The 26,864-nt window shown below is 41.1% G+C and overlaps 1 protein-coding gene across 1 annotated transcript; it reads right to left on the minus strand.

Moving 5' to 3' along the window:
• Nucleotides 1-2,593: 2,593 nt before the first annotated feature.
• Nucleotides 2,594-26,008, minus strand: Plekha3 (pleckstrin homology domain containing A3). Its single transcript, XM_045147607.1, has 8 exons — nucleotides 25,891-26,008; nucleotides 20,425-20,541; nucleotides 18,273-18,428; nucleotides 14,609-14,745; nucleotides 12,539-12,703; nucleotides 9,109-9,152; nucleotides 7,048-7,160; nucleotides 2,594-3,514 (listed from the first exon to the last, which is right to left on the minus strand). The coding sequence occupies exons 1-8, from the start codon at nucleotides 25,928-25,930 to the stop codon at nucleotides 3,390-3,392; spliced, it is 897 nt and encodes a 298-aa protein (XP_045003542.1). The 5' UTR covers nucleotides 25,931-26,008; the 3' UTR covers nucleotides 2,594-3,389.
• Between the last annotated feature and the right edge of the window lie 856 nt (nucleotides 26,009-26,864).

A 26,864-nucleotide genomic window follows, 5' to 3' on the forward strand; every position in this document is an offset into this window, starting at 1 on the left:
TGGGCATGGTGGCACACGCCTTTAATCCCAGCACTCTGGAGGCAGAGGTAGGAGGATCACCATGAGTTCAAGGCCACCCTGAGACTACACAGTGAATTCCAGGTCAGCTTGGACTAAGGTGAGACCCTACCTTGAAAAACCAAAATAAATGAATAAGTAAATAAGCTTAGTACATTCAACATGACATCAAATACAGAACTGAGGAATCAAAAGTACCTGGAAAGGAAGCCCTATCTACTAGTACCTGCCACTAACCTGATCAGGAGGACGAAAGGGAGCTCCTGGAAGGAAGTACTGGAGCCCTATCTGGCTTCTTCTTAGCCTAGGGAATGCCCTCTATACCAAGTCCCAAGAACAAGACTCAGATGACAGGCTTAAAGGCACCTTACTTAATAAAAGAACTGAAAGAATCCAAATTAATGATTAATGATCTGCATACAGCAGTCTAGCCTTCACACATTATAAGGCTACACCTCCTGAGGCTTTGTGATGATATCTAAACATCTAAGTGTGATAGTGCTCCCCTAAAACTGCATTTCGGGTTCCAGTTGCCAAAACATCCATCTAATGGGAATAAAGATACTTTATCGCTTGCCTTCAAATTTAAGTTTAGCAACAGCTACCACTTCTGAACTTGGTCCAATTTAAGATAACACAATAATCCAACATAATGTAACAAAACTTAAATTTAGTTCCTTTACAAAACAATTCTCAAGATCCCTTTTGTCACAGAAGCACACTATCCCTGCACAACAGGGGCCAGCCATCTGAATGGAAATGCAAGCTGAGAAAAAGCAAGAAAGAAACAACCAGTAACCACAATCCTAGAAAAAGTCAGCAAGTTAAAATTCTTACAGAATTGTTATTGGCTCATCTTTCTCTAAAAATTAGAACAGTCGGGCACAACCTAAAGTACTCAGGGTTCCTCACAATATGAGATTCCCTTAAGCATTATAAGTTACTTCATACTACTAATTCACTAATCAAAACCTAGCTACCAACCAGGGGCAGTGCTACGCATCCCAGATCCATAGAAGGCTGAAGCAGAAGGATCTCCTAAGCCTAGGGGTTCATGGCCAGTCTGGGTAACACAGCAAGAACTCATTTCAAAAAAAAAAAAAAAAAAAATCAGAAACCTACATATCAATTAACATATACTCATATGCCCTCAAAAATGATTTCACAAATAAGTCTGATTCCTACAGTGCAAAGAGGTCCCAGGTCACAGTAAAAGCCATTCTACAGGATACAGCATACCTACTTAACCACCTGTGTCAAGGGGCTGGGCAAGGTACTCCAGTAACACAAGTAAAAATGGCTGTTTCTTATTTTCAAAATACTTACAGAAAATCATTCACAAACTCACACATGTGGGTAAAGTAATAGAAAATGGATTTACCTATTTTCTGAGTCAGCTTACTAACATATATCATTTATAAACCTATTACCAAGAAAGAAAGAAAGTCACCAAAAACAAAAAAACAAAACTATCAGTAGCACCTGGACCTTACTATATTATGCAAGTTCCTATGGTTTAAAAAAGGTAAAAACTCACCAGGGGTGGCGGCGCACGCCTTTAATCCCAGCACTTGGGAGGCAGAGGTAGGAGGATCGCCATGAGTTCAAGGCCACCATGAGACTACAGAGTTAATTCCAGGTCAGCCTGGACTAGAGTGAGACCCTACCACAAAAAAACAAAAAAAAAAAAAAAAAAAAAGGTAAAAACTGACTACCTATTCAATATGAAAACTTATTACATTTATCAGTTTTATGATATACATTAAATGCATAAGAAGAAATATGCACTTCATATGTGAATATAGATTTCATATCTTAAACATATAAGAAGGAAAAGGTTCCACTGAAAATAGTATTCCAAGGACCCATGTGCTATATAAATTCACAAATACTTTTAGTAGCAGCTTATCTAAATACCTACTAGCATAGGTAGATTTATATTCATTTTGAACTTAGGAAAGACAGCCTATAATCACACATGCATTTTAGTGAATGCCAAATATTTACCAAAACTTTGGCTATATCATTCTATATTCATGGGCAATAAAAGCCAAAAGTGTGCTTGGTTATATATTCACCTGCAAGCCTGAAGACAGAAATAAACTCAAATCAACAAAGACTGGAAGCACTTAATAAAGACCAGACAGAATATCAATGAATGCAAAAAAATATGATGTATTTATATGATGAATTTGAATGCAAAACCCACATATTTATTAAACATATGGCCAACTTAAAAACATAAAGCCAACTTGGTTTAAAGTGCTGCTCATCTAAACCTTTGGACAAAACAATCACCCTAAAGTGACTTAAAAACAAAAAAAAAAGGAAGAAAGAATACAGATTCTAAGACAAATTCTGACAATAAATATAGACCAGCACTACCAAAAAATGCAAATTGCTCTTTAATTAAATATACCATTCTCAAGTGAAATAGAACAGTCACCTTGAAAGAATGACTTTCTTATATAAATACTCATAAAGTTAAAAATGTCCAGATATTTAAAGAGCTGCAAACAATACCTTTTAAGAGCAGCTTAATGTCTATTTTAGAAAAAAGCCCACTAAAATCCTCTTCCATTGAAAGTCATTTATTTCTCTGATATAAGTGATCAAGATCACTACAACATTTGCCTCTTAGACAACAGTGTAAGTAACAATGTATACATATCTTAAATTTGGTAGGTCATAAAAGTTAAAATGCAATCATCTTTTGATGCAATAGGAAAATAAATAAATAAAAATTAAATATTTTAACTCCACATTTGGTATTGACAAATCAGTAGTGTGTCAACTTCACATATGAAGGACAGCAGAGTCTGACTGTTTTTTAAATGCTCAACATATCATGGTATTTGGGCTGAAGATATTTAAAATATTTAATGTCCCCTTTTTGCTTAAAGGAATACAATACAATCACCATCCAGCTTTCATCGTACCTCATTTTAGGCTAGAATAAAGTGACCTTTTGGTCCATGGCACACGTTACATATATCATACTCCGTCAAACTGCAACATGGTGAGATTTCATCTTTATAAGCTACAATACACACTGACCAAGCCATCAGTCCCTCATAGTTTTTTTTAGAAAAATATCTACATTTGTCCTTATGGATGTCAAAATGTTACACCATCATTTGTTTAAAAAAAAAAGATGCACATTCATACTGTGACGTTATTAGGAAAATACTCTTGCAAATAAACTATATAAAGATAAATACACTTCAAAAGTATGTGGGTTGTTTGTTTTACAATATTCTATAAAGTGCAGAGAAATTCTAAGTAAAGGGAAAAACTACTCCCTATAACAAGTGTAATTGCAGCAGCTTTTGCATAGCAATACTTAGAGGAAGTTGGACCCTTCAGTTTCCTCAAGAAGAGGATGGAAGAGGATCTTCCAATTCAGATTTTTTTTTGGCCCCAAGTCTGTTTTCTTCAGGAATGGTGGCCGATGTCAGGTCTCCATTAAGCGTATTTCTTGAACAGTGAAGAGGTCCTGGTATGAAAATAATTGAAAGGTTAAACATCTTACCAAAATGAACTCCAATCCTCTGAAAAAGAACATTTTAAATCTGCTCATGAACATAAAATGCCTTTAGTTTCCTGTTAATTTGGGCTTGTTTATGTTGTTGCTGTTTAAGAGAGAAAAGTGTCATTTTTTTTAGAAAACAACAATTTTGGAATTCATAAGATGACTTATGAGATTAACTAGAGATTTTTGTTTTGTTCATTGCTAGAACGAAGGTCGGCATATTATGGGCCATCATTACATATTTGCTGAACCAACCTTAACCTTCCTTGGAGCCACTGCTTTTCCAGCCTGATTGTCTATATGTGGATCTTCTTTTGTCTTGGCAAACAAGCTAAAATCCAAAAAAGGTTACCTATCTTTCCCAGATCTCACATCTGGTAACAGAACTAAGACTAATTCAAGTCTTCCTCTTTTCACTTCAAGACTTTCTGAACAAAGCTAACAATGAAAACTTTGTTTCATATAAAACACAATTCCCAGAATTGTCACTGCACTCTGTGGGGACACAGCTAACCATACTAGCACGGTCTCCCTGGTGCACAACAGTGGTACTTCCACATACACACAGCCTTGGGACTTACTGAGGCTCCTTCTTTGTGAAACAGTCTTACTCTAGAGACCTTTCTGGCCTTGAACTTACTACAAAGCCCAGGTTTGATCTCAAACTCAGAGCCAATCCTCTATCTCAGGCTCTCAAGTTCTTACATACCACCACACCTGCCTTATTTTATTTCTCTAGCTAAAAATGAAAAATTCAAAAACACAAACAGTTGTATCTCGTCATAGGAATACTTTGCTTTAGGTTAGAAAGACTGTTCAGTGGTTAAAGACACTTATTGCAAAGTCTGATGGCCCAGGTTTGATTCCCCAGCACCCATGTAAAGCCAGATGTACAAAATAGCACATACATCTGGAGTTTGTTTGCAGTGGCAGGAGGCCTTGGCATGCCCATACTCACTCTCCCTGTCTGCCTCTGTCTCTCTTAGTCTTTCAAATAAAATAAATAAAAATATATGTTTTAAAAAAGAATACTTTGGGCTTGAGGGATAGCTTATTGGTTAAGGTGCTTATCTGCAAAGCCAAAGGACCCAGGTTCAATTCCCCAGGACCCATGTAAGCCAGATGCAGAAGGTGGCGTATGCATCTGGAGTTAGTTTGCAATGACTGGAGGCCCTGGTGCACCCATTCTCATTCTCTCTCTTGTCTCTCAATAAAAATAAAGTATTATTAAAAAGAATACTTTGCTTTTTTATTAGAGAAAGAGGCAGATATAAAAAAAAGAAGACAGTGGGCTGAAGAGATGGCTTAGTGGTTAAGCGCTTGCCTGTGAAGCCTAAGGACTCCAGTTCGAGGCTCAATTCCCCAGGACCCAAGTTAGCCAGATGCACAAGGGGGCACACACATCTAGGATTCATCTGCAGTGGCTGGAAGCCCTGGCGTGCCCATTCTCTCTCTCTTTCTCTCTCTCTGCCTCTTTTTCTGTCTGTCGCTCTCAAATAAATAAATAAAAAATAAACCAAAAAAAAATAAAAAAAAGAAGACAAAGAAAAGGGAGTATTTCAACTAAGACTTACAATAGTAATACATATGATATGCTCTATAAGGAGGAGTTCTGTTTTTAGAAGTAAAATATTAACTTCAGCATAACAGAAAGAAATTCAAGGATGAAACTTCTGACCCTGCAAACAGATAAACTGAGAAATATTTATGCACTATGTGGTGCGTGACTAGGTTACATACAGTCCTAACCACTAAGTCAGTGAATGCAACTGACTTCCAAATATCTGAAAATGAGCCAGGTGTAGTGGTACATGCCTTTAATCCCAACACTGGGGAGACAGATTCAGTAAGATTACAAAAAGTTTAAGATAACTCTGGTTTACACTGTGGATTTCCAGGCCAGCCAGGACTGTACATTGAGACCTTACCTGAGAAAAAAAAAAAAAACAAAAGCAAGAAACTGGGGATGCCACTCAAGTTGGCAGAATGCTTGCCTAGTATTACAAAACCCTAGTGCTACATAAACTAGGCATGACTTTGCACCTCTAACTCAAGGGGTATATGCAGGAGAATCAAGAGTTCAAGGCCCTCTCTGGCTACATAGTGAGTTCTAGGCCAGGCTGAGCTACATGAAATTCTATCTCAAAAATAATAATAATAATAATAATATCTGAAAAGGCTAGCAGTCCTATATAGAACCACTTCCGTCTGCATGAACTCCATATCTTTCTCTAACTGAACCTGTTAAACTTTCTAATTAAGAGAAACAGGGCTGGAGGATAGCTAGCATTTAAGTTGCTTCCTGGCAAAGCCAAAGGACCCAGGTTCGATTCCCCAGTACCCAGTAGGATGTGTGTGTGTGTGTGTGTGTGTGTGTGTGTGTGTGTGTGTGTGTGTCTCCTGCAAATAAATTTTTTTAAATAAGTAAAACTAACTCTTGTAATGCTTTCATAATATATTCAAATACTAGAAATGTCACACCACTATTTCATCCCATTTCAGCCACACTATGATTTATTAGGACTTCTGTAAGCTGTCTAAAGAAATGGATCATCTTTAGCGTGTCATTTCCATAAGAAAAATCAAATCTGTGTTCCAAACAAATGACCTACAAATGAGCCCTTGCAACATAGTCTGGAAACTAGCTACATGATCCTTGGGAAGTCACAGAGACTTCAAGAGTAACCATCCAAAGACAGTGTGGTGGCGCACTCCTTTAATCCCAGCACTGGGAGGCAGAGGAAGGAGGATCACTGAGAGTTCAAGGCCACCCTGAGGCTCCATAGTGAATTCCAAGTCAGCCTGAGCTATAGTGAGACCCTACCTCGAAAAACCAAAAAAAAAAAGGTGTAACCATCCAGGTAGGGAGATGCAGTCACAGGACTGTGACTGTGCTCACTGGAAATCACAGTCTATGCTATCCAACTAGATGCTCTGACATACTGTGAACGTTTTCCTTTTCAGAGACAAAAATTTCAGAAAAAAAAAAAATCACAAAATCTTTTCTAAAATCTCAATATACTCCTTAATAGGGAAGAAAAAGGCAAACAAATGGATGTTACTATAACTCATTACCACTACCAGACAAATAATATTTTCATTGGCCATTTGATTTGCTTCTCTTTGGAATTAGAATTTGCTTTATTTTCCCTTAGAATTCTATCTACAACTTGTATTTTTCCTCTGAAATGTTTTGTTAATGTAAAAGTCGTAGGAGGAAAAGATCATCATATTCAATAAATATATCTCTCGGGTATGATATTTAGAAAGCAGTCCTCAGCACTGCTATCAGTGACAAGCTTAGAAGAGGACATGAAGCAGCTGTCTACTGTGGGGATTTACTCAGCTCTGAATTAAGGAAATAGAACAAGTACAAAGTACAGTGCTCCGATGACAGCATGCCTCACTTCCAGAAACTACACAAACCTGCTACAATTTTGCTAAATACCTCCTCTCCCTCCCCCCCCCAAAAAAAGGACAGAACCTGTCTAACTCACTATCTGGGTCCTCAGGAGGAGCATCGTGACAAGAGTCTGCGTCCGAGCAGGTTCTTCGGCGCCGCTGGGAGAGCCGGTGGAGCGTAGACCCTGGCTCCTTAGAGTGGCTGCTCCTGCGGGTGAAGTAGAAAGCGGCAGATCGTAAGGCCTCACGCAAAGGAAACGCCTTTTCTTCACTGCAGCTTTAGACTCCTGTCAGTGAAAGCAGAACTGTCATGACGCCTCCTCACCTCTCAGGTAAGCATCACTTACCTTAGAAACTCAGTAGGAGCAGTCGATCTAGTGAAGTCAAGTGGCAGCCAGGAGGGTACAGCTCTGAGCTGAGGAGGGCAAGGGAGCGCCCTGATGGAAGCTTCACAGAGGTGTCACACATCAGGTGACTTGCAAGCATCCGAACACTAAGCAATAGGTTTTCCAGATGCATATATCCAGAGTTAACTTATATCTGATCAAAACCAGCAGGCTGAAAGGGATTATGGGCAAGAAGTCTGAGGAAGATGGTAGACAGACAGAAGTAAAGGAAAACTGAGATGGCAAAATGGAGGCTAGAGAGACTAGAAGCAAATCAGTGTTTTCCAATGCACCTCAGCTGCTATTTCATGATGGTCAACATTACAACCTTGATATACCAGGAAAACAAGATGTTTCTGGTTTTATTATACCTTATTTTATGAGGTAAAAAGGATAAAATACATTTTAGAAACATTTCTATTACAACAATAAAGGTCTGTCACCAAATGACTTCGTTTCCATTTCTCTGGCAAGTTCAGTTGTTAAAACTTTTCATTCCCTGACTGGATTGGATTTAAATATATTACTGGCTTCCTCTGAGCATGTGACACTCCTACAAAGACTTTATAAGTAGCAGAGAAAAAACAAAATCAAAACACTAACAAGGGCTCAGATTGAAAAGTCAGAATAGAAAAATACTACGAAAGAAATGCTGGGCTGGGAATGTGGCTCCGTGAATAAAGCACCCCCCGGCAATCATGAGTACCAGAGTTTGGATGCCCAGAGTGAACATAAAGCTGGACACAGTAGCATCTGCAATCTCACCATGCCTACAGCAAGACGGAAGATGGAGACAGGACCAGCTAACCTAGCAAACTCAGTGGTGAGAAACCCTGCTTCAGACACCAGCACCCTGCACCCAAGGTTGTCGTCAGCCATCCACATGTGCACCAAGGCACATGCACACGCACTCACACTCACACATATGCACACAAACACACACAATGTAAATGCCAGTGAAAGTACAGTTTGTCATTTTCCAAACAACAAAAGAAGACAACCACACAACTTAAAAGAATATTACCTAACAAAATAAAGAAAAGTGTAGGGCTGGGGAGATGGCTCAGTGAGTAGACATGCTTGCTTGCAGGACCTGATGGCCTGGGTTCAATTCCCCAGTGCTCTCATAGAGCTGGACACTTAAGGTAGTGCATGCATCTGGAGTCTGTATGCACTTGAGAGGCCCTATTGCTCCCATTTCCTACCTTCCTCTCCTTTTCTTCCTTTCTTTCCTTTCTCTTTCTTTCTCTCTGTCTCTCTCTCTCTTTGATTGCAAACATATAAATAAAAATATTGTTAAAAAAGAATAGTTTAAAAAATTAGAATATGTAGAAATTTTTTTCTGTGTATTGATGTGAATATATAAAATATCACTGGCTTTTTCTCATTTCTGTATTATCTTTCTTTCAATAATGTAACAGCCCAACACGAACATATGATGCTATTAAATGTTGAGGTAAAATAACCTTCATTGTGGAGACATGTCATATCAATATAAACATCTCAACACCTAAAGCCATGCCACAGCTGGCAAGGCACTGATTTTCAGGTTAATTTATATACTCAGGTTTTCTGTCCTGATTCCCTTCTGGGGTCAGGCCCCAGGAGCAAGCTCTAAGAGACATAAAGTTATGATGAAGAACAATCCAGAACTAGGCCTTATCCATAAAGAGTTTACATCCCATAACACTTCTTCTAAGCCCAAAGAATCTCCCTATGTAGCCATGATACAGACAGAATTCAGTCAAAAGTAAATGTTATCTTACTTACCTCTCTGAACTGCACGAACCAGGGTGGCTGACTGAACGTTTCATCTAGAAATTTAAAAGAAAAACCACCATTATGTAATCCATACATATGATAGAATAATGTAGCTCTATTTTGATGTTGTGATAATTACGTGCAAATTTACTCAGAGAGGTAAATGCCGGCAAAGATATTTATCTTTTATAGACTCAAGTAATACCATTAACAAAATGACAAGCTTTCTCCCTAATAACCATTACCTGGGTATCTTAACACATACCAAAAATATGCTATGTTCTTTTCTCAATACTAAAAGCCAAATTTTATATGTATATATGAATAGAATATATTATGTGAAAGTATTAAAAAGCATAAATAAATACTCTAAAACTCAGTTTTTGTAAAAAGAAAGATCTAGCAAACTAGAAAATACTGTAATAAATGCCTTTCCCTTTTCCACACAGGGGCAAGAGTCTGGTGGCAGTCATTCTTTACTGCCACTCTTCAGGAGCCAGCACACAGGTGTGTCCAGGAAGCTTCCATGAAGGGATGCATGAGGAATTCCGTCTTTAAAGAATTCAGAATAAAGCCGGGCGTGGTGGCACACACCTTTAATCCCAGCACTTGGGAGGTTAGAGGTAGGAGGATCGCCCTGAGTTCAAGGCCACCCTGAGACTACATAGTGAATTTCAGGTCAGCCTGGGCTAGAGTGAGACCCTACCTCAAAAAAAAAAAAAGAATTCAGAATAACAGGCCTCAGTGTGGTTTCAAAAGCATAAAGGGGCTACGCAGGGGAGATGGCTCAGCAATTAAAGGCTTTTGCTTACAAACCCTGACAGCCTCGGTTTGATTCCCCAGTAGTGACATAAAGCCAGATAGAAGCACGAGGTGCCACATGCATCTGGAGTTCATTTACAGTAGCAAGAAGCCCCTGACATACCCATTCCCTCTCTCTCTCATATTCATTCTCTCCCTCCCCCTTCCTCTTTCTCCTTCTCCCTCTCCTTGCATTCTCTCTCTCTCTCTCTCTTCTTCCCTCCCTCCCTCTCCCTCTCCTGCAAATAAGCACTGGGGAGACAGAGATAAGAGGATCATTGTGAGTTCAAGGCCAGCCTGCCTGACACTATATATTGAATTCCAGGTCAGCCTGGACTAGAGCAAGACTGTACCTCAAAAAAATACATAAATATAAAACTAAAATAAAGGGGCTGTGGATATGTGCTCTGTGGTAGGGTGCTTGATTAGCATACACAACACTCTGAGTCCAATCTTCAAAATTATAAACATAAAACAAAAAATGCTTACAAAACAATGGCTGGGGAGATGGCTCCATGGGTAAAAGTGCTTACTGTACAAGCATGTGGGCTTCAGTTCAAATCACCAGCACTCACATAAAAGCAGGTGTGGCTGTGCACCTACTACCCCAGTGCTGGGGAGGCAGAGACAGGAGGATCCCCAAGGTCTGCTGGCCAGATAGTCCAGGTGAATGTGGTGAATCCAGGTCCAGTGAGAGCCTCATCTCACAAAAAATAAGGTGAGAAGAGATTGCAAGATACACTCAATGTCCATCTCTGCCCCCCACATGTGCACATATGTATACACAAACCCATGCACACATGTATACAAACATACATATACACACAAAAAAGCATGTGACAAAAAAGAAAGATTTTACTCTTGAAGATCATCTAGCTTCTATTGTGCCTCAAGAAAAAAATGATCATAATCCACAGTTGTTGTTTCTGTGTAAAGCAAATGACATAGCAGCAAAAATAAGCAGCCATGAGTCTAGTATTTCTAGATAAAGTACCTAGACTTCTAGTAGTTGTTCTACTGATAAAAGATTTCATCTTGGGCTAGAGGGATAGCTTAGCAGTTAAGGCACTTGCCTGCAAAGCCAAAGGACCCAGGTTCGATTCCCCAGGATCCATGAAGGCCAGATGCATAAGGTGGTGCATGCATCTGGAGTTCATTTGCAGTGGCTAAGGACCCTGGCACGCCCATTCTATCTGACTGTTTCTCTCTCTTGCTCTCTCTGTCTCTCAAATAAATAAATAAAAATTTTAAAAAAGAGTTCATCTTAAAAGAGACAATTGATATAGTTTCTTAGACACAAAAATACATGTATAACTTGTCTGAAGACAGTTCATAAGCAGTTCAAGGCAAAAATGAGGCAGCTTTAAGGTGTTATTTCATATCGACATAAGGTACAACTTTAAACAGAGATCGATATATGATAGATAGATAGATGGATGGCTAGATGGATGATAGATAGCCAATATATAACAATAGGAGTACGTATTCATCCCAAAAGATTGATTTATGGGGCTGAAGAGATGCCTTAGTGGTTAAGGCACTTGCCTAAAATGCCTAAAGGACCCAGGTTTGATTTCCCAGTACCTACATAAAGCCAGATGCACAAGGTGGCACATGTCTGGAGTTCATGTGTGGTGGCTGGAGGCATGGGTGCGCCCATTCTCCGCACCACCCCCCACCCCCCGCCGCCAACCTCTTTCTCTCTCTCAAATAAATAAAATATTTTTTAAAAGTTTTTTTAATTTTTTTATTAATTAGTTTTGTATTCAGCAAATACAGTCAGTTTGGTGCCATTATTAGGCTCATCTGTGACCTACCCCCTCCCCTTGGCCCCTCCTTGTTGAGGTATATGGGTCAAGCATTGTGGAGTTAGCCCACAGATGTATTTCTTTTTTCTACTACAGACATTATTTAAGAATTTGCAGCATACTTATAACTGACTTAAAAGTAATATTGCCAAAATGTGTCCTACTGAACCCCAATCTTGTGAGGGTATTCACAACTAGCAAGAAGGATTCAGCTGTTAAACAAATTCCAGAATCACTGCAGACCTCGCCCCTTGGACATCCATAATACACCTCAGCATAAAGAGACTGAGAAACTCCCTAGGCAGACTGGCCCTGTCCGACTGAGACAGAAATATCTAAACCAAATTTTCCCAAATTAATGTGGCCATAAAATTTATTTTGATGATATATAATATTAATATTTATATAAATATTTATATTGATATAAAATAGTCAACATTTATCTCAAAGGACATGGATCATTTACTGATGAGAAGACAATGCTCTAAATCAATTTAGGCAACAATCTTTACCACATTTCCATAATTAAATTTGCTAGGGTGGGTAAGAAAGCCCACGAGTAAAACGAGACCCTAGTCTTCTAATAGCCTTCAGGTAATTGCTAAAACCGTACTCTTCCTCCTATTACTAGGCTCCTACAAATACTTCAATGGAAAAAGCATTGTCATCACACCTCATCTCAGCTGAATTCCCCAGCACACCAGAGCAGGGTGCCTAGCTAGAGGAAGACAAAAACAATTCAACCCAATGACCACTTCCTCCTCACTACCCATTTCTATTATCGAAAAGAAAACCCAGATAGCACTCAAAGCAAAACAAGAAGTTCCAACCATTTGAACTGGAGAAGGTGACACGGGAGAAACCAAAGGATCCGGATGAGGCAGCTGGAACATCTCAGGTTTAAACTTGGCATTTGCTATCTTCACGCATTCCTCGAGTGTCGTGATGAATGTGTTACAGGTGGCACTAAGCAGGGAAGAGGCTTCATTCATGTTCTAAAAAATTAAGCATACACCCTTGAACAGATTTGGACACAGACATGGGATCATGCACATTTAATCAACTGAGGAAACCTCCAGACGTATTCCTAAACTATGTTTAAATATACTAGAAATACATTATAATATATTACTGGAGAAACAAACTAATACATGAACAAGAAAGAAAAACATATTCTTAAGTAAATAATTTCTGAAATTATATTCCAAGAAAAAGTTAATTTGCACTTAAGCCAAATATCCTATAAAACTATATAAAAACATATCTTACAAGAGGGTATTATGGGAGCACATGCCCACAATCCCAGTGCTTGGGGGGGCTAAGGCAAAAGGCTAGAATAGCAAGTTCTAGGCCAACCAGAGCTATATGACAAGACCTTGTCACCAAAATAAATAAATAAACAAGTAACATTCTCTATCTGAATTTTGAAGGTGGTCACAGCAGTCCAACCTGGAGAGAGCTACCTAGTGGTAGCACAATTCATGTCTAGTCTGTACCCATCCTCCCACTTCTCTCACTTTGTTCAGGGCAGTAAAGTGTCCTTATGGGATGAATGCACAGTGATCTAAGCCCCCAGGATTACTCAATCAGTTTCCTTCGAGCTACACAATGGGAAGACAACTGCAGAGTTTCTAGGACTTTGCTCTGATTACAAGCCATGAGAGGAGAAAAGGAGATGTAGGAGCAAACAAAGCACACATGTGACAGGAACGCAGAAAGGAGGTCACTGGAGGTAGAAGGTGATGTGCAGAGGCAGGGGGTGCGGAAGAAGGAGGGGAAGAAGAATCAACAAATGCAAATGTTGTTTGAAAATGTCACAAGGAAACCTAAAACTCTGTATGCTAATTTTAAAATTAAATTCTAAAAAGTGGCAGCAAGTGGAGTTCTCTCTCACCCTGGACACCCCACTATTTCTTGCCTTTCTATAAAGTTGGCAGAGACTCTGAAACCTGGAGCATGAGAAGAAAAACCCAGTACATCAAGAATGACAAAGCAAGACAGCACTCGTGACAAGGTCACAGAGCTGCTACAGGGAGCACTGGTGGTGAAAGTACCTTCAAGGTTTACCATGTCCAAAATGAGGACTTCCTTGCACAAAACTTCTCCTCAAAAAGAGAAGGGCAAAAAAAAAAAAAAAAAAGCCGGGCATGGTGGCGCACGCCTTTAATCCCAACACTCGGGAGGCAGAGGTAGGAGGACTGCCATGAGTTCTAGGCCACCCTGAGACTCCATAGTGAATTCCAGGTCAGCCTGGGCTAGAGTGAGACCCTACCTCAAAAAAAACAACAAAAAAGAGAGAGAGAGAGAGAGAGAGAGAGAGAGAGAGAAGGGCACGGGAGACTTTGGAAGAAAGATTCCTTCTACCACATAAAGCAAAAGAGAGCCAGAAAGAATGCAGGGCCTCTCGCTCAGAAAGCAGAGGGTCACTGTTCCTCCTTCAGCAGAAACAGGGACCTACTTCACTGCAGATCTAAGACCCTTACTTTTTAACCCGGTATGGCTATCATGAGACTATTTAAAGTTATAAGCTATCATCTCTTAGTAACTGAAGCTAAGACCTTATTGCCAAAAGAAAAAGAAGTTGTCCACTATACTCAAGCAACTGGTCTGGAAATCAAAGCCTGGAATGCTATGCCACCCCAATCTTGAAGTCTCCAGAGTGGCTTAAAAGATAGGCCTTGATTCTCTGGACAAATGTGCTGCTTCATGCTTGACTCCATCCACAAAGACATAACCTAGAAAGCACTAGAGAGTTCCAGACCCCCTATAGCAAGAAGACCATAGAACGGCTAGAAATAACTCTCTATGGAAATGCTTCCCTACCATCCTCTTGGGTGACTAAAGACACCCCAGCACTGTACGTAGTACAAGCAAAAGGTAAGAGACTCTCTCTGAAATACCTCAACGCTGGGAGTTGAATGATTTTCATCGTGATGAACAAATTCTTGGATTGTGTGAACCTGCTGCATGAGGAGGTCACAATAGAGGCGAAGTTCAGACATTTTGGTTTTCAAAGACTCACTGGTTTCACTTATTTCTGAAAGAAATGTATAAAAATATACAATTATATCATTTTCATATTCTTTGGCAATATAGCAAAACGTAATCATTTTAAAAGTAAGAAAAAAACAGTACAAACACCTATAGCATGAAAATGTGAGACTTTAGGACAGAATCACAAAGGCCCTAAGAAATACTCTTTGGCTAGCTCTCGTTCGATAACTAGACAAACAAGACTTTCAGTCTTATGTCTACCATGCAATAGGTGGATTTCCAGAGGCAAGGTGATGACTACTGGGTGTTTTACACACACTTATGGGGTATTACTGTCCTCTCCCACGTAAAAACTGACTTTATTTCTATTTTTGTCAACTGCTTTTGCCCTCATACATATTTTTTAATAGTTCTGGTACCTAGTTTCCTTTTTATATATAAATTGCCAATTTGTAAAAAGTTCTCACTAGAGATAATAATCTGGCATCTACCTAGAAACTACAAATCGTCTTCCAGACATTAGCTCCCTTCCAGTTTTCTTCATTCTGTAACTCAGCATATAGTAGTTTTTAACATCTAGGTAAGTATAGCTTTTGTATATAAACATTTATTTTCTTTGTTCTTTCACAGTTTCATTTTCTACATTTCTACTTTCAGAATTTTAAATTCAGAGCTTACTATTTCCTCCTTAGTAACTTGAGACAAACTACATACCCAGCCATCATCTCTGCCACCCATGACAGTAGCTTTTAAACTGGGAATAAAAGCTGCTGAGGAAGGAAGAAAAAAATGGAGGCACGGTAGATTCTAGTGCCTGTTCATGTGGCTGAGGAAATCCAAGGCCGAGTGCACTGTTTTTGGTGGAGAATGCACCAAGGCAGCTCCAGCTACACATCTGACCTGGCTTAATCACTTCTTACCCAAATGTGTGCGCTCCTTTTCTAAAATAGCATGGTAAATGACACAGTCCATACTTCCACCTGAACAGTTCAGTGCCCTAAGAACATTCAGATCTGTGCAACCATTAGTACCGCCCACTGCCAGCACGGCTTGACCTCCCAGCAGAAGCTCTGTGCTCACTCAGCACTAACCCTTCCCCCAGGCGGCCCTAGCAGTACTGTCTCCCTGTGTTCTCTCTGTTCTCTGCTTTACTTGGCTTGCATCAGGGTCTCACTGTATAGCCCAAGGTGGCTTCACTCTTGCAATCCTACCTCAGCCTCCCAAGACCTAGACAGGCACGCATGTGCCACCACACTCCATTTTTTCCTATCTGTAAACTGTCACTATCTTTGATGTTTCACACCTGTAATCAATACTATTTCTCTTTTTTGTGACAGGTTTAGTTCACTTACCTCATGTCTTTAGGGTCACCCGTACCATGTGTAGCATGTGCAGATTTTCCTTCCTTTGTAAGGATGAAGGTATGTCACTGCATATGCTCATCACATTCGTTCATCTAGTCATATCTATGAACATTCAGACTATTTCTGCTTTTATCTACTGTGGGTACCTATTGCTTCTTATCCAACCTTCAGCCATACTTTACCAGTGATCCTCTTTAATATATTAGAATGTTGTTATAAAATCTTTTCTTGCTTTTAGAGGTAGGGTCTCACTCTAGCTCAGGCTGACCTGGAATTCACTACGTAGTCTCAGGGTGGCCTCAAACTCAAGGCAGTCCTTCTACCTCTGCCTCCCAAGTGCTGGAATTAAAGGTGTGTGCCATCATACCTGGCTAAATTCTTTCATTTTTTAATATCCATAACTTAGTATCTTTCATTAACTAATCCAATATTGATTTTAAACATAAAAGTACTATGTAATCAGTGAGAACTTTAGAGAGTAGAAAACTTACATTTATAAAAGAAAGTAATCAGAGCTGAGGATATGCTCAGTTGGTAGGATATAGAATGACTGCCTAGAATAAATGAGTTTGATCCCCAACACCATGCAAACCAGGTGTGGTAGTACATACTTGTAATTCCAGCACTCAGAAGGTAGAAGGTCAGACAGAGTGAGTTCAAGGCCAGAATGGGCTAGAGACCCTGACTTGAAATAAATAATGAGTAAGTAGCCGGGCGTCATGCCGCACACTTAATCCCAGCACTTGGGAGGCAGAGGTAGGATGATCAGCTTGAGACTACAGAGTGAGTTCCAGGTCAACCTGGGCTAGAGCAAGACCCCACCTTGAAACACAAACACACATACTCACACATAAATAATATATAAGTAATCAAACAACTGCCATCTTGATACCAAATATAAGCAGTATAATTGCTATCATAGTCTATCTATATACAGTTGACCTAATACTATAAATCATTTGATTTACTTCTTTGGTTTCACCTAATCTTTTGAACTGTCAATACATGTTCATGATAAAGTCAAAAGGTATCAAAGAATACACTGAAAAGTAATCCTCTCCATAAATTCCCCTTCGGACCGAACTTCACTAATCTTCATATTCCTTTCCTAAGCCAGTCAACAAGTAGTAGCCCTTTGGAATATTTGGTGTTGACATGTGTGCACAGGTGTGCATGTGCATGTGACCGCCAGAAGAGGACATCACGAGTACTGCCATATGCCTGTTTTCCTTAAGATGGAGTCTCTCTGAGCTTGGACCTGCTGTTTTCTGTCAGAATTGCTGATCAGTAAGATCTAGCAATTCTCCTTTCTCTACTCCCCTCAAGACTGGGATTTTAGGTATATGTGATATCACCCAGCTTTTTACATGCTGGAGACTAAACTCAGGCCTTCTAGGGCCCTTGTGCCTGCACAAGTGCTTTTACTCACTCAGCCATTTTCCCAAATCCTTAAAAAATTTTGAGTCCTATTACTTCAGTGACATCTTCTCACACCATTAAGTTTCCTTGTAAACATCTTACTATTTACCTTGTAAAATACTAATTTGATGCCAGCCTGAGACTACATAGTGAATTTCAGGTTGGCCTGGAGTAGAGTGAAACCTTACTTCTAAAAACCAAAAAAAATGTCAGAGTTACATGTTGGGTCATGATTTTCAGAGACATTTATCATACTAATAACTGGGGGCTAACTCCACAATGCACGACCCATTTTCAATAACAAGGAGGGTCTAATGGGAGGGGGTAGATCACAGATGAGCCTAAATAACGGTACCAAACTGCCTGTATTTACTGAAAAGAAAACTAATAAATTAAATTTAAAAAAAAAATAACAAAAAAAAAAACTACTTTAATAACTCTACAATGTTGAGAAAGTTTTTATTGGAAAGATCTATATATGTAAGTCTTCTGCATTACTGATTATTTCCTTCTAATAGATTATTCAAAATGGACAGGGTAATTTATGTTTAATAAAGAATTCTTGAAGCTGGGGAGATTCCTCAGTGGTTAAAGGCACTTGCTTACAAAGCCTGCCAATCTGTTCAATTACCCAGCACCCATGTAAAGCAAGAAACACAAAGTGGTACATGTGTCTGCAGTGCATTTGCAACAGCCAGAGGCCTTGGCATACCCATTCTCTCTCTCTCTCTCTCTCTCTCTGTAATAAATAAAATAAAAGTATTTTTACAAAGTCAAAAAGAATTACCTTTCTCTTTTTTAGTCCTAGTATCAGACAAACATGCTTTGGAGCTCCCCAGAGCGACCAGCCACCTCTGTCTTTCAGCTGCATTTACTGCCTTCATGTAGAAATGCTGCTCTCCTGGGATGATTAATTCCATTCTTGTGTTGTCTGCCGAATGGACTATGATGAGAAACAAAGAAGAAATGCAGATGTAAATGACTTGGGGGAGTCATAGCACACTTGCCTAGAATTCAGTGCTTCATATACCTCAAACAAGAAACCTAGACTCACAACACAAGCAGCACCCTTCTCAAGGGGCCATCCTCGAAAGCACTCTCCTCATAGAGACCCAAGGTGACAATGATGCTAAAACAGTGCCAGCATAGTACCCTGAAAGTGTCTCACTTAAATCATACTAGAATTTGTCAACAACTGGGAGTGGTCCCTTTCAAAGCTGCTCTTGGTCAGGTGTTTTCTGACAGCAACATGAAGCTGACTACAGCATTTACTAAAGTCATGAACCACAAAACCACAGAGACCTCTATAGACTAAGATCTTTGTATTGTCTGTATCTTGAACAAGAAGTCAGCTAAATCAGTTAAGCCAAACCTCCACTTCCCACATCTCATTCCTGATTATACAACCACATTCTTCATTCCTGCCCATGCCCCAGGGAATACCCTGGGCCTGACCATGCCCTGATGCCTGCCTTCAGTAACAATCTTCCCATTTTACCTTGAGTTTGGGGCCACCTTGAGACTACAGAATGAATTCCAGGTCAACATGAGTTAGAGTGAGACTCTACCTTGAGAAACCACACACACAAAAACAAATTTTTTGGTGGGGGGAGGGAGGGAATTACCATGGGATTTTTTTTATAATCATGGAAAATGCTAATAAAAATTAAAAAAATAAAAATTAAATTAAAAAAAAATTTTTTTAAGCCAGCCATGGTGGCACATGCCTTTAATCCCAGCACTTGGAAGGCAGAGATAGGAGGATTGCTTTGAGTTCGGGGCCACCCTGAGACTACAGAGTGAATTCCAGGTCAGCCTGAGCTAGAGTGAGACCCTGCCTCAAAAAAAAAACAAAAAACTTGCTAGTTCAGTTTAGCAAGAAGCCCCTAGACCTTATACCTGGGAATTTTCCATTCATCAATCCTCCCACCTGCTCCTTAGCTATAACCATCCACTTTACTTTGCTGTATTGGAGAACAGAAAATTGAGTTCAATCTCTCCACAACTGCAAAACGCCATATGTAGCCAGGCATGGTAGCACACGCCTTTAATCACAGCATTTGGGAGGCAGAGGTAAAAGAATCACTGTAAGTTCAAGACCAGCCTAAGACTACATAGTGAATTCCAGGTCAGCCTCAGCTAGAAAAAGACCCTACCTCAAAAAAAAAAAATCTGCCACCATAGTCCTAAAGTGTGCCATATACTTGAACAAAATGTCAAGGATAATTTTTTCAGGGCTGGAGATGATGTTTCTGCCAACAGTCCAAGAATGAGGAAGAAGGAGAAGACTGGGAGTTCACAGCCAGCCTAAGCTAGACAGAAAGGCTCGGTTTTAAAAATATAGGGAAGGGGGAAGGGACTGAGGAAGAATGCCTATCAACAATAAGTCTGAAGGAAAGAACCAGACCGCTACCTAAAAGTTAGCACCCCAAGCAGAAAGTCTGTGGTCTCCTCGGCTAAATCATATGTACAATTACCAGCAAATCCCTCCAAAGTAGCAATCCAACCCTGGAAAATATAAATTGATGCATTAGAGCTGCACTGGTTTAGTCTTGATAAGCAAGAGCAAAGGGCAGCAGATGACTCTAGCGTGTCTGAAAGCCAGGGGCAAGCCAGGAAGAAAGATTCCAGCTGGAGACATGAGAAAGGCCTGGGGGAACTGAACATTCAGTCCTCTAGTGCTCTGGTGTGCTTTCAACTCTCTTTGAAGAATTTCAATCTTTTATTATCATTCTGGATTTCATTCTGCCTACCTTCACCCCACGTACCTCAATCACACATAGGAAGGAATCAATCGTCCATACTAAATACCACACCTGACCACTAAAAAAGAAAAGACATGATATCACAAAACCCCTACATGTTTAGAAGTGCTTCTTGCTTCACTTGGAACATGCTATAGAATACTTACCACCAACCCTCAAAGTCTTCTAACTTACCTTTAATTTCACAGACAGCCATCTTTATACTTCCTTTGCTTCCTTTGCACACATCATCCTGAGAGTCATAATAGGACAGGATCCCATTATCTAACACAAACCAGCGAGGCTGCCAACCTGCAAAGACCAAAAATAAGAAAAAAAAATTAGTAAGAATTACCTTTCCCACACAGAATGCTGTGATTGCAACCTTATCACACTAGATCTTGGCTCTCGAGTGACATTTCAGACAACAGAATTTTGAATAACCAACATTTGCCCCAAATGTTCTAGCAACACTCTCCGTGTTGTTGGTAGAGACTTCTAGTATAAATAATCATTTTCACTCTAGCTCACAACCTTCTCATTAATAAGACCAACCACAATGATAGCTTTACACAGCATACACATAACTGCTCCTTTTCCTAAATGGAAACAGTAAGGTTATGAAGTGGACTTAGTATCCCTGAACCAAAATGCTTGAAACCAGAAACATTTCAGATGTTAGATTCTGGATTTGTATATACGTAATGAGATATCATTTATGTTTCATGAACACCTAGCCTGAAGGTAATTTTATACAGTGGTTTTGGTTCTGACTATGACCCGTGACCCATCACGTGAAATCAGCTGTGGAGTTTTCCACTTGTGGTGCCCTGTCAGCAATCAACAGTCTTTAAATTGGGAACATTTCAGATTAGGGATGTTCTTCCTGTAATGGAAAAACCTGACAAAAAACAAGAGGTTTTTAGTCCTAGTTCTTGATCATTCTTATCAGCTAACCAGTAGCAGATCTTTTCATTTCAATCTCTGAAATTCCCAGTATCCAAAACAAGCAGGTTAAACAAGCTGACCAACTGTCAGGTGCACCGTAGCTCTCTACATGGTGACCTCCTCCACCCTGATGAACAATGCTGCCACAGCAAACTCCCTTAAGCACAGAGAGCAAAAGTCTTTTACATGGGTCTTACAAAGTGTGGTAAATCCCCCAAGACTTCCTTCCACCTCTGCTACCACACAGTTAAGGCTGAAATGTAACAAACCTCAATCATTGATATTTCCTCAGCAAATGGAGTACACACCTACCACAGGCTTGCCTCTAAGGCAAAGCTGGTGACAGAAAGGGCTGGAGAGATGGCTCAGTGGTTAAGGTGCTTGCCTACAAAGCCTAACGACCCAGGTTCAATTCCCCCATACCCATGTAGAGTCAGATGCACAAAGTGGAGCATGTGTCTGGAATTTGTTTGCAGTGACTGGAGGCCTTGGCGCAACCACATTCATTCATTCATTCTCTCTCATTCATTCTCTCTTTCTGCTTACAAATAATATTTTTTTTTAAATGCTGGTGACCACAGATGATGGCCTTGCTTAATTCCCAACTCTTCCTCCTTGTGCAAGGCAAATTCAGTGTGCCCTGGAACCTGGAATCTTCCCAAGTATGGTACTAACTTGTAACACCCAGTGATCACAGTGACCATGCTGGGGCAGCACAATGTCCTGTTCTTTCTATAAGTATTAAGTCACAATGCAGCGCAAAGCGGCCTAAACTAAAACATACCTTTTAAATCATGACTGTTCAAATCCTGCACTGTACTGTGGCCACAGGCTACTATACAATTCATCCATCTTTTTCCAGGGTCAGAGTACTAGGTACTAAGTACTAAGGCAGATCAATCATAAGCCTTGATGCAGACCCAGGATTTAGGCTTACCTGCAACATTTCTGAAATGACATATTAATTCATCATAAAAAGGTTAAAGTTTACTCTGTATGCTTTGTTTAAGAAAGCAGGGGAGGGGCTGGAGAGATGGATTAGTGCTTGCCTGAGAAGCCTAAATTCAATTCCAGTGACTGAGACCCTGTCGTACCAATTGTCTCTCGTGTATGCTCTCACTCTCGCTCTTGCTCTCACTCTAAGAAAAGAAAGAAAAGACAGAAAGCAATGGATGCCATGAATCTATTCAGAGAGACAAAAATGATGTCAAAAATAAATTAAGTATATGTCAAGATCCAAAAGAATCCATTTTTATAAACACGGGATTCCCCAATGAGGGTTGGCAAATTGGAAGTGAGTTCTCTTGAGAAGTGGACTTGTATCTTGTTTCTCACTGCATTGCCACCAGCCAGAATGATGACCAGCACGTGGCAGGTGCTTTAAAAAAAAAAAGAAAAGAAAAAGAAAAGTCTTCTCAAGTGAGGACGACAGCTCAGTAAGAGTGCTGGCCGTGCAAGCAGGAGTACCTCTGAGGGCCTGGTTTGCAGGTTGATTCCCTAGCACCCATGGAAACAGCTGTGCATGGCCATGCGGGCCTGTAACCCTAGTGTCACAAAGAACCACCACGGCTTACTGGTCAGCTAGTTTGACCAAAAACAGCAGTTCTAGGTTCAGTGTGAGAGTCCATCTCAAGGAAACACACAGTGAGCAAAAAGAGGAGGCCACTCTTCTATTCTAGCCTCCATTAACACACTTGTACCCACATACACACACACAAATGTTATTTCTCAGGTGCCTGAAAAAGTGAATGAATTAATGCATATATTATCTTTCCAAATACTAATTCATCTTGGCAAACAAATTACAGTGTGGTGAAAAAAGTATTCCTCCTGCTCAAGTCCAGTGAAGCCTGTAATGCAGAATCTCTCCTCCCCACAAGGCTGTATTAGAATGATAAATAACTCTTTAAAATGAGTAGTGATGAGCCGGGCGTGGTGGCGCACGCCTTTAATCCCAGCACTCAGGAGGCAGAGGTAGGAGGATCTCCAAGAGTTCGAGGCCACCCTGAGACTACATAGCGAATTCCAGGTCAGCCTGAGCCAGAGCAGAGTGAGACCCTACCTCGAAAACACACACAAAAAAAAAAAAAAAAGACTAGTGAACAGAATGATTCATTTAGAATCTGTAGAATTAGAAAGGTGACAACAGTTAATATATTCGAGTCAGGTCTGTTAATTGTCTCTGCACACCTTTTGAAGAAATATTTAATGTAACAATCTCTAATTGATACACACGCACATACATACATATACATATACACATATATACATACATGTGTGTATATATATATATATGTATATATATATATATACACACACACATACATATATATATATGACAGAGGACTACCTGTGAAAAAGATTCATAGGTTATTCCTTTTTTTAAATCCTATTTTTAAAAACTCTGGATATTAAGCCAGGCATGGTGGCACACGGCTTTAATCCCAGCACTTGGGAGGATTACTGTGAGTTCAAGGCCACCCTGAGACTCCATAGTGAATTCCAGGTCAGCCTGCGCTAGAGTGAGACGCTACCTCGAAAAAAAAAATCTGGATGTTGTGGTACACCTTTAATCCCAAAACTCAGGAGGCTGAGAGGAGGACCGCTGTGAGTTCAAGACCACCATGAGCTACAGTGAGACTCTGCTTCAAAATACAAAGAAAAAGAGAGAGAGAGAGAGATTTTTTTACTCTCAAACTACCAAATGTTACTGAAACTCTTACATCCTAAGAAAGAAAAACAGTATCTGAAATAACAGTGTCACTGGAAGGTTTCTTAAAGATATCTTCAGTACAAACAGCTGTTCATTTTTCCGACCAAAGATGTACTAAAATTAATAATGACCATGCTATGTGTCCAATTTTAAATTTTTTTAATATATTTTTATTTTATTTACTTATTTATTTGAGAGAGAGAGAGAGAAAGAGGCAGACATAGAGAGAGAGTGGGCACACCAGGGCCCCCAGCCACTGCAAACAAACTCCAGATGCATACACCACCTTGTACATTTGGCTTATGTGGGTACTGGGAACTGAACTCAGGTCCTTAGGCTTTGCAGGCAAGTGCCTTGGCTGATAAGCCATGTCTCTAGCCCAGTTTAAAAAAATTTTTTTAATGGAACTGTCATGACACTGGAAGGTTTCTTAAGGACATCTTCAGTACAAACAGCTGTTCATCCTTCTGACCAAAAACGTACTAAAACTAATAATGAACATGTTATACAGCCAATTTAAAATTTTTTAAATGGTATCCTTGCCAATAAAAGACTTCATTTCAGCAAACTCTACAATGCTTCCTAGAAGTGGACCAAAATATTTTGCATAGATTAAAACCTAAAGAGCTTGTGGTAAAGCTCAACCAGTTGGAACTCATTTTTCTCTTCAGATGAGGAAACCTCCAGCAAGACCACATCTCCACCTAAGAGAAATTTCACCTTATGACTCATCTCAGTAATTGTCCACTGCTCTGGGCCATGCATAAAGTGTCCTTTGGGGTGACGTCCCCAGGCAGAGTACTTACAAATGTACTTATTGAGTTACCAATTGCATCTCTAAGCTTAGACACTATTGGATTTACAGGTAACACAGTACCTCACTAGAAATCTGAAATCTGGAGTCACAATTGCCCACATGAAAATGCTTAGTTAAAAAATTATGCTTATTGTTTAAAGTGTTTTCAGTTAAAATGTGTCAGTCATTTGGCTTTGTAGTTTGAGCATAAGACATTAGTGTATCATGAATATTAAAGCATTTGCTCAGCACTGACACCTTAAAGTGGATTCATGAAGATTTGCACAGGATCACTGGACACAGTTGAGAGTATCATACAGTTACTAAAGGACTCAGTACTTCTGGCAACAAATCAAGAGTTGCCTAATATGCTGAACTACGAATCTGTTTACTGTTCAAATTTATTTTAACCTCATCCTTCTTTCTCTACTTTGGTGAGATCATAGCAAGTAGGCGTTGGAAGGCACCTCCAAGATAAAATAGTTGAGCATCCTGGCCTTAGAAGACTGAGAGCCTGAAACAGATAAGACACTTGCCATTAGTGCTGGTTATAGCAAAGACTGCCCAAGTGAAGATTTAATAAAAGCCGGGATGTCCATGTCATGGTCAGAGGCCCTGCCCTGCTGCTGGTCTCTCATTTCCACACAGTTTCCTTCAAACCGGTCTCATGACTGAAACTCATCTGCCTGCTTCCTTTCTGTTTACTGCACTTTTTTTTTTCACAATTACCTGAATTCCCAAACCTTATTGGAAACCAATCCCTTAGACTTATGTCAAACCTTGCTTGCTAAGCGCAAACCACCTCAACAAGTGGGCTTTCAAAACAGTGCTAAGGAAATGTAAAGGATTACAGAAAGCATCTCTTAAAATGAAATCCTTATTTTTTTTAAGGGTACATTCCAATACACCCCCCTACACACCCCCTACACACACACACACACACACACACACACACACACACTCCCAACAGCGAGCAAGAGGTTTGGTGGCCCGCCCATCCTCGGGAAGGTGCACAGTCTCGAACTCTCTCCCCGCCAAGAAGCCAGAATGGGCTTCGCCAAGGCCACGAGGAAGGGAGCCTTTGGCCGGTGTGCCCAGCGGGGGTCACGAGGAGGGTCGCCGCGGGCCCGGACCACAGGCCCGGGGCGCCCCAGACCTCTCCACCATCCCTGCCCCGCCCCACAAGCCTTCGGCGCCCCGATACCTGTGAGATAGTTGGTCCACTTGTACAGAACCCCCTCCATGCTTCAGAGCCCGGCGCCGCGCATCCTCGTGGCCCGGCGCCGGCCGCCGCAGGGTAGGCGCGGAGCCTGGCAGCCGCGGGCCCGGGCGGCCCTCAGAGGCCCGGCCGGCGGGCGGCGCGTGGAGCTCGGCCGCGAGACGCGGGCTCGGACATCCCCGGGCGAGCCTGGCCGCGGCGACCCGATCCACCGCCGCCGCCGCCGCCGCCGCCGCCGCGTCCTCCCGCGCGCGCACTTCCGCGCCCCGGCGCTCCCCTCCTCCCGGGCCCGCCTTCCTGCCCTCCCCCGGCACCTCCCCCCGCCGCCGGGCTCCCCGTTTGTTTTCATTGACCCCGACGTCGCTTTCACTTCCTGGATGAAAGGGGCCGGCTCGGCCCGGGAAACCCCTCCCCGGCGGCGGGGCTGCGGGAGGGGAGCCGTGCGGAGCGGCGCGCAGCGCCCGAGGCTGCGCAGCGCGCCCACGGCCTGCGCGCGCTCCTCGGGGGTCCGCGTCCTGTCCCCGCCGGCCTCACCGAGGCCTCGGGGCCCTCCAAGAGCTGTCCCCACGGCACCCGCTAGCTCCTGCGCTGATTTAAATTAATTAAAAAATAAAAAGACTAGTTCTCTGCCCCTCCTAGCCTACATTCTAGGTATCTGAGAAACGATTGCTTTGGAAGAGTCAGGAATGAAGATGCACGCTTGTGATGCCAAGCACTCGAGAGACGGAGGCAGGAGGAGTGCCACAAGTTTGAAAACAGCTTGGTCAGCATAGCCAAGTCCCGGGGATATAGGGGGAGGAAAAAAAAATACCTTGTCTAGAAAGAAAACAAAAATGATCTTCCAGGAAAGCCACGGGTAGCTGGTAGGTTTCTCCAACAAGGAGTTGTCTTCCCACCCAATAACCTTGGAGAGTCAAAGATTTGTTTAAACTATAAAGCGTCGAGCTCACTATGCTTTT

The sequence above is a fragment of the Jaculus jaculus genome, chromosome 4 (assembly GCF_020740685.1).
Source record: "Jaculus jaculus isolate mJacJac1 chromosome 4, mJacJac1.mat.Y.cur, whole genome shotgun sequence".
Classification (NCBI taxonomy): Eukaryota; Metazoa; Chordata; class Mammalia; order Rodentia; family Dipodidae; genus Jaculus; species Jaculus jaculus.